At 43.2% G+C, this 9111-nt stretch overlaps 1 protein-coding gene across 1 annotated transcript in view; it reads right to left on the reverse strand.

The window, feature by feature from the left end:
- The window catches only part of LOC127629665 (tyrosine-protein kinase receptor UFO), a 93060-nt gene extending 92252 nt beyond the window's left edge, over nucleotides 1-808 (reverse strand). The window contains exon 1 of the mRNA XM_052106868.1: nucleotides 236-808. Coding sequence (XP_051962828.1) covers nucleotides 236-359 — 124 coding nt within the window. The 5' untranslated portion in view covers nucleotides 360-808. The remainder of the gene's footprint in view (nucleotides 1-235) is intronic.
- Between the last annotated feature and the right edge of the window lie 8303 nt (nucleotides 809-9111).

Genomic DNA, 9111 nt, shown 5'->3' on the forward strand with positions numbered 1-9111 from the left:
ACCGCAGGTGTATCATCACATTACATATGGACTTTGAACAATAATTATATTTGGGGAAGTTATTAAATGTGGGAAACAAGTGCCCAAATACTTTTTTGTTTTATCTCCAACTCGACCAGGGTGAACGATCTGTCGTGACCACTGGAGTCTGGAAGATCCATTTCAAACATTCAATGCCTTTCGGAATATATGCAAATGACCTGTCTGTCGAGTTTCATAATTCATAATCTCGTACCTGATACATGTTCCGCAGTGCAGAAGCGCATCAGTGTCATGAGCATCAGAGTGAATAGGTTTGATCCGATCATTGTTTTGTCGGGTTTCGGTCCGCTCCGGTTCCGTGAATCAGATCTCATCATCTCATCGCTCCAGTGAAGAGCTCTGACTGCGCTAGAACTTTCCACAGATGAGCGTTTCTTCTTGGAAGAAGTCGGCTTTCTTAGTAATCTTCAAGAGAAGAAAAAATAGAAGAACAAATAGAAATCCGACAAGGAAAAAAAAAAAATAAAATCCAGAAAATCCAAAGAGTAAAAGTTTTAAAATGTCAGCTGTCTAGGTGTCCCCAAGATCCAATGTGAAAAAGTAAGCAATTTATTCTTGTTTTCTTTCTTTCTTCTTTTTTTGTTGTTTCTCTTGTTTTCTTGCTTTTTAACCTCGATAAACTTTTAGTAATCCTTCAAAAAAAAAAAAATCTCAAAACGCTTGAAGCAAAACCCAAAACGCGCACCAGAATTTTCCAACCCGAATGTTGTTATTTTTATTTCTGAATTTCCCTTTGCCTCCAAAACTCTTCTCCCATCAGGACGCCTTCACTCCCCCTTCAGAGAACTCACATTCCTCCACTCAACTTTTGTCCATTCTGTCTCACTCTCTCCTCCCCCTTCTTCAGTCTCTCCTGTGCGCCCTCCCTCTCATCACTCCAACACACAACGACCGCCTTCACCACTACATGAAGACGAGAAGGACTTCTGAAAACTTCAGACACATTAAAAGTAACCATAGATACAGGCCAAGGAATACGCCCAACAAATGCTTAGTTTCATTCTTACTGAAATAGTCGTTTTTAAAAATAAAGTTTGTTAGGACAGCTTCCCTGTCAAAAGAATCAAACATATTCCTACTAGACAAAAGCTTGAAAAGACATACTCATTATTTATTAATAGTAGTCATGTCATGAAAACTTATAAATAACACAAATGGATGTATGGGAACTATGTAGTGACTCAAATATTTTATATTTGTCTAGTACACTACGCTGCAAATGTATTTCATCCTGTAGATAAAAGATACATGTATTTATTCATTTATTTCATACATCAATTATTTAATTTTTTAATAGATATATAAATAAACTTCCTATGTAGGAAAAATGTATATTTGTCTACAAAAAAAAAAAAGTTTTCAAGCACTGAAGATTAAGACTTTTTAAAGGTTTAGATTTTTAAGATTATTAGAAACATAAATCCTGTCAAATATGTCCAGACGTTTGACTGTGTATGTGTAAAACTCTGTACATTAGAATGCCATTAAATAAAACAATATAGTAGTTTGAAGTTGCCTTTAAAAAAAGAAATGTAAACAATTTTTATACCAAAAGAATCAGTACAATCTAATATGTCTGTTTAAAGCTAAAATGTGTCATTTTGGGGGGTACAAGAATAGTACAAGATGGCGAAATCGTTCAAGTTGCCTTATATAAAAGCGTCCAAATTTTACTGCCATAGAAAAAGAAAAATGAAGCCACGAACGATATTATTACAGTCTTCCCTAAGTTTAACCTGTTACGATCCCTTGTTGTCTGCCCTGTGCTCTCTGTCTCACTAGTCACGTTTATGTCACGTTTCCTTGTTGTCTGCTTCGTGTTTTCCGTCTCACCCGTCACCGATCCCGTTCCACATCCAGGACTTCCTCACGCTGGCGAAGATCTCGGACTTCCCGGACTCTGCCCAGGTGGTATTCTTCAGGGACACCCTACACAGTTCGCTTTCAGGGAGCGTTTGCCGCCGGCGATGCACGGTTGGACTCTCCGCGACTTCCTGGAGGCGACCTTACTGGTCTGCGGCTCGCCGTACACCATGGGTGTCGCTGAGGAGGATCCCACCTCTCCTCCCACATTGGTGACTCCCCAGTCGTCCATGGCGCTTCCTGTCGCACCAGCCCCACCTGTCAGCAAGCCCATCCCCACGCCAGTCGCCCCCCACGAGCCAGCGCATTCCTCTTCGTCTGCCCAGAGGAGGAAGAGAAGACGGGCTTCTCGAGCCTTCCAGGGCTCCACCTCTTGAGCCTCCCAGGGCTCCGCCTCTCAAGTCTCTCGAGCCTTCAAGGGCTCTGCCTCCCGAGCCTCCCTGGGCTCCGCCTCTCAAGTCTCTCGAGCCTTCCAGGGCTCCGCCTCTCGAGCCTCTCGAGCCACCCAGTGCTCCGCCTCTCGAGCCTCTCGAGCCACCCAGTGCTCCGCCTCTCAAGTCTCTCGAGCCACCCAGGGCTCCGCCCCCAGAGCCTCCTACGGCTCTCCCAGAGACTCCCGAGCCTCCTACGGCTCCGCCCCCGGAGCCTCCCGAGCCTTCCACGGCTCCGCCTCCCGAGCCTCCTACGGCTCTTCTCCCAGAGACTCCCGAGCCTCCCACGGCTCCGCCTCCCAAGCCTCCTACGGCTCCGCCCCCGGAGCCTCCCGAGCCACTGCTAAGCCTTCAGAGCCTTCCAGGTCTCCGCCTCTGAAACCTCCTACGGCGCCATCTCCCTCGGCTCCGTCTCCTGAGCCTCCCACGGCTCCGCCTCCTGAGGCCTGAGGGCTTTCCATGGTTCTGCCTCCCTTGGCTCTGCCTCCTGAGTCCCCCTCTACTCTGCCTCCTGGGCCTCCCACAGATCCACCTCCTGAGCCTCCCTCGACTCCGCCTCCAGTGGCTCCCTCAGGTCCGCCTTCTGAGCCTTCTATGCCATCACCTCCCTCGGCGACGCCTCCCCAGCCTTCTACAGCTCCACCTCCGAAGTCCTCCTTGGCTCCGCCTACCACGGCTCCGTCTCTTGAGCCACCTCCGTCTCCAGAGCCCACCACGGTTCCGCCTCCTGACCCACCCAAGGCCTTACCACCTGAGTCTGCCGCGGCTCTGCCTGCCTCTGCTCCGCCCTCAGAGTCCGCCACGGCTCCGCCTGCCTCTGCTCCGCCCACAGTGTACCTCACGGCTCTGCCTGCCTCTGCTCCGCTCCCAGGGTCTTCTGCGGCCCTGCCTACGCCTCCTTCGGCGTCGCCACCCAAGTCTTCGACTGCTCCTCCTCAGAAGTCCTCCTTGGCTCCCCCAGTGGCCACTCCTCCTCCTGTCCTACGGCCACCTCCTAGACCACCTAAACCGGCCTCTGTCCTGTGGCCACCTCCCAGGTCCCCTATGGCCAGCTCCCGGGTCATCTAAACCGGCCTCAGTCCTGTGGCCACCTCCCAGGCCCCCAGAACCGGCCCTTGCCTTGTGGCCAGCTCCCAGGCCACCTAAACCTGTCCCCAAATTGTGGCCGCCTCCCAGACCACCTAAACCTGTCCCTGCCCGGTTGACGCCTCCCAGGCCACCTGACCCGGTCTCCGTCTCACACCCCCATAGACTGCCCGCCTGCCCTCTCGGCCTCCCTGGTCTACCTGTCTGCCCCTTATGCCTCCGTGGACTGCCTAATTGCCCCTGGTGCCTCCGTGGACTGCCTAATTGCCCCTTGTGCCTCCTTGGACTGTCTCTGTGTCCCTTGTGCCCCCTTTTGTCTGTCGGTTCTCCCCCTGCTCTAGCCCCTCTCTCTGTGAAAATTTTTGTTGTTGTTTTGTCATTTTTGTTACTATTTCGTTCTTTAGGACCGTCTGGAATCCGGTCCTTTTGAGGGGGGGCTAATGTTACGATCCCTTGTTGTCTGCCCTGTGCTCTCTGTCTCACCCGTCACCGATCCCGTTCCATGTCACGTTTTCCCTATTGTCCGTCCTGAGTCTCACTGTCCGTGTGTGAAACTGCACTTCCCACAATTCCCGGATCACACTCCCAGCCCTGATCACTGTGTTATTGTCCGCACCTGTCTGTTATTTTGTCATTACCTTGTCTGTTTATTTAAACCCCGCTTTCTCCCCTTCCCTTTGTCGTTCGTTGACGTTTCATGTTCATGTCGCCTACTCTTCCCGATGCATGTTTATGTTTCTATGTTTGCTCCGTGCCCGTTTTCCGTGTTTCCCTAGTTCCGTGGTGTTCGTGTTTTGGTTTCGGTTTTGTCCCCCCGTGGATGTTTTCATTTGTGCCTATCTGTTTATGTTTATTTTTGTACAATAAAACCGCGTTTGGATCCGCACCTCTCGTCTGTCTTGTCCTGCTTCCACACCAAGCGTAACATAACCCCTAACCCAAACCCCAAACCTAAACCTAACCATAAAGTCGAACCCCTTACCATGATTTTAATACTTATAATCATTTAATAGGATAATCATTTTAATTTCTTTTTTGTACCACCAAAGACAAATTAGAACTTTGATAAGTGTGATTGGCCTAAAAGTCATACATTTTATCTTACGATTTTGCCATCTCGCATGAATTATTGTGAACTGTCACAAGACTATATTGGTAATTTCTGCGGCACTAGCGTCACCAGAAAGAATGACAAAAATTTTTAAAAAATTCTTATTATACCCTGTCTGCTGTTGATCAAACAAACACATAGTCCCGCCCTCAACGCATGCCATTGGTTGAGTCAATGTTGTTGTGTCGGGCTGGGGTGCGTTTCCCGTACAACGTTGTAACTCACTGCGTAACCATCATAGTACGATGCATCGTTATAGAAATTAACTACCTAGACTCTTTCCAGAAACAATAGTATTTATGTTGTACATCCATCGTTCAAACCACGTTGTTTGAGCTGTCGTCAAAGATTTTACTCAGGGGGTGGAGAAGTAACTTTCGCAAATATAAAATTATAATAGCTAATTTACATGTACACCAGAAAGCCGTTTAATACGAGAAAGCTGCTGAAGAAATGCGGCGGGCGCTTTGTAATGCAACAGATGTTTCCCTCTATATTCATTTACATTTACATTTATGCATTTGGCAGATGCTTTTATCCAAAGCAACTTACAGTGCACTTATTACAGGTACAATCCCCCCGGAGCAACCTGGAGTTAAGTGCCTTGCTCAAGGGCCCAACAGTGGCATCTTGGTGGTGCTGGGGCTTGAACTCTCAACCTTCTGGTCAGTAACCCTGAGCCTCAACCACTGAGCCACCACTGCCCATATATTCGATTTCGTTGTTCCCCTGACACACTTGAGCATATGCAAATGCGAACTCTTCAAAAACGTATTAACGGCAGTTATGCTGTAACACATAAATGTGATAAAGAGCTTTCTCTTAACAGCCTTAAAACCCTTAAACTTTAAACGGCTGCATTTGTGTTTACTTGATGTTTCAGAAGGCCACTTTCAGCAAAACCACAGAATAAATAATTTCTTAAATGAATGTAAATGTGGTCTAAGTCTTGACAGAATGATAGGTATATATGGAATAAAAGATGTAGAAGCCTCAGCGAAGTGAAATGATGCCCACACAGCAAACAAACAAGAAACTATGCTTCTAACATTTACATTACAGATATTACAGCATGATTTCTGTAAAGCTGCTTTGAAACGATGTGCATTGTGAAAAGCGCTATACAAATAAAAATGACTCAACTAACTACAGGTAAAGAGCTGTTCCAATCAGCCAACTTTGTTCGTTGGAACTACGGTTTCAGGAAAAACCAAATCTTTGACCTACGTTGGTAACGATGGAACTTGCGACCATAGTTGGCTAACAATGAGTCGCTTAAAACAGAGAGGCATTTTTATATGGCCACAGAGACACAGTGTTTACAGAATTCGAGAAAATGTTCTTAAGAATGGCTTACTTATAGTTGTCTATGCATATTGAGATGGGATAGGAGAAAGTATTGAAATACTGAAAATGTTACACACATTAGCTGGAAAACCGTAAAAAATTGGCACAATTTTACGAATGAGCGTATTCTCAACAAATGTATTTATAATGGTTTAAAATCGACTTTGTAACAATTAAAGGTAATTCACCTAAGTCACTTCAATCTCAAATAGGTTTTGCAATCTCTCCATGTGAAAATCTTTGCTCAGATAAACAAATTTAAACTCAAAAGTATACAAATACTCATGAAAGCTCTAACCCTGTTTGTTTTACTTGATATGTTTGTCACAAGAACAAATACAAACTAATTCTTGGTAGAAACTTAAAAAAAGGTAAACAAATTGAAACACTTAAACACACAAAGGAAATGAAACACAAACACAAAAGCATATTCTCATTACTCGTATTTTCTTGGTTATGTCGTTCTCATGGCCATGTCTGCGGGTGAGATAGCCCAGCAAGTTCATACAGGACTGAGGACAGATAAACATGAGTGAAGTTGGTTTGGGTGACGGGAGAGAGAATGCAAGATGGGTGGGAGGCGGGATTCACGCACCCTTCATGAATAATTGATTCCCTCTTTTCCCACGAAAGCACAGGGACTGTTGTTGTGCTTTCAGGTTGCTGGGGACGTAGAGCTCACTGGCCCTTTAAGAGGAGGTTTAGGGGACCGTACAGTGTTCCCAGGGTCTTTAATGGAGACTGAACCCATCTGAGAAAGACCCCATTGTGTCCTCGCTTTTCAAAAGAAACCAAGGAATCGAGCTCACACAGCATATAGATACAGAGAGAGAGAGAGAGAGAGAGAGAGAGATGGGGAGAAAAAGGAGGCAGAAAGTATCAAACTGAGTCTCAAAAGAATGAGTAGGGGAAAAATGCAAAAATTAAGAGAATAAGAGGACTTTGTTTGGGGAGACAGAGAGTGTAATAGGGGAGGGTTAGGTTAAGGTTAACTAGAAAGAAAGAACTAGGAGCTCATTGAACTGCCACACTAAACTTGCCAAACAGGTAAGACCTGGTCTACCTCAAGTCAGATACGATGTCAATCATTTCATTGGAAATCAGTTACAGAGATTTACCACAAAACCGAATAAAAGCCTGAGGAACAACTCAAATGCTGTGTACTTCTTGTAATTCATAATCTGAAGTATTTAAATCAAGTTAAATCTAGACCTCTCTGTGAATATTTTACGTGTTGCCTATTTCGTATGATTTTGTATATTTTCATCACACTTAAATGCCTGGATGTGTAATGTGGAAGTAAGCTTGAGTTCGTGAGAGTATGCAGAGTATGTGAGAGGTTATCGGCACCCTGAAGGAGAACATTCTGAAGAGATGTTATATACACCTGCTACGTGCACAAGGGAGGCGGAGCACAAAGTGCTATCTGCCAATTAAAACTGGCAAGATTTGAAAAAGTTTCAAAGTTCGGCAATGCCTGCGGGGATAACAGCATTGCGTTAGCTATGGCACAGCATTCTGACTGAATTGATAGGGAACTTCTGTGAACAAATTTGTTCACTCATTCCATATTTATGCATTACAAACCACATTTTGTATTTCTCAATGGTAGACAACAGAGATTTTCTATTAAAATCATGGCCTATTTAAATCATGATTTTATGGTAAAGTTTAGGAAAAATTTTAACAACACTGTTCATTAATTAATTTCAAGGCTCTGATGCTGGCATACAGAAAAGTCACTGGGTCTGCTCCAGCATACCTAAAATTATTATGACTAATAACTCATTTATAAATACATTGGAAATCATTAATATGCAGTTTACAAAGGCTTACTTGCATTCAGTACTTGCCTATTAGTGAGCCATTTTGTCCTCATGTTATAAATGCTTTATAACACTCATTCAACATTTGAAAATGTTCATAAAGTGAAGACATTACAGACTGCAGTAAAATGATATAATTACCCTTTTAATCTCACTTTATGTCACAATGCAGCAAATATAGATTATTAAATCATAAATTTAGGGCATTTTATGTTTTTGATTAATACGAATATGAATAAGTGTATTAATTAAGCATTTATTACAGTTTGTAATGAATATAAATTATTTATAATGTATATTTAAATTACTTATTAGTCATTAATAAACCCATTTATAAGCCCTTAACAAAGGAAACATTCATATAAAGTGTCACTGCATTGGTTGACTGAGTTGAAAATGGGTTATAAACCAGTCAGATGTACAGTACTGTGCAAAAGTTTTAGGCACTTAAGATGTATCACAAAAACATTTGTCTTAAGATGGTTAGTTATATCTTTGGCTTTAGTGCGTCAATAGGAAATATACATTTTAGACTCCCAAATATTAATTTAGCAAATAGGAAAGATTAGAATAGAAGAGCAGGGCACTCTGCAAGAGATGGCATTGCCCCCACAAAGCCCCCCGCAGAACATCGAGTCAGTCTGAGATTACATAAAGAGACAGAAGCAATTGAAACAGATAGAAAGATCTGTGACAAATTCTCCAAGAAGCTTGAACATCCGATCTGCCAACAACCCAGAACAATTGTGTCCAGGTGTACCTAGGAGAATTGGTGCTGTTTAAAGGCAAAGGTGGTCACACTGAATATTGATTTAGCTTTTCAATGTTCACTTTGTATGAAATTAAGTGATAAATGAAAACTATTTATGTCATTATTTTTGAAACAGAACATTTATCACAAGTGCCTAAAACTTTTGCGCAGTACAATCATTTTGCATCATATCATGCACTGTTCCTGCAATAGTTTATACATTTTTCCTGACACCTCAAAATATGCTGTTAAAGACAAAATTTATAATTATTTGTGGTGGGGTTAGTGAAAATAATAAAAATAGTAAAATTGAAACAATAGTTCAACTGGGCCAGCAGGGGGAAACAATCCTTATTGTTGCACCCTGTTATACACAACTGATGTGTTAACATGTCTCGCAACAACAGACTGTGTCACTAATGCTAGTTTCTATCCATCTATATCCCTTCGGTCTTTCGTCTCTCAGACTTTGTCCACAAACTCACACTGAAAACAAAGTCAACAGTAAAAGCACAGCACTTTCTCAAATGTGATTGATTAAGTGAGCGATTGAGTAAGAGAGAGTGACATGTATGTGTCTGTACAGGACTACGCACTTCTAACAAAACTACAAGGTTAAAAAATAACATGTCAGCAATTACAGCTGATCTGAAT

This window comes from Xyrauchen texanus, chromosome 36, assembly GCF_025860055.1.
Source record: "Xyrauchen texanus isolate HMW12.3.18 chromosome 36, RBS_HiC_50CHRs, whole genome shotgun sequence".
Taxonomy (NCBI): Eukaryota; Metazoa; Chordata; class Actinopteri; order Cypriniformes; family Catostomidae; genus Xyrauchen; species Xyrauchen texanus.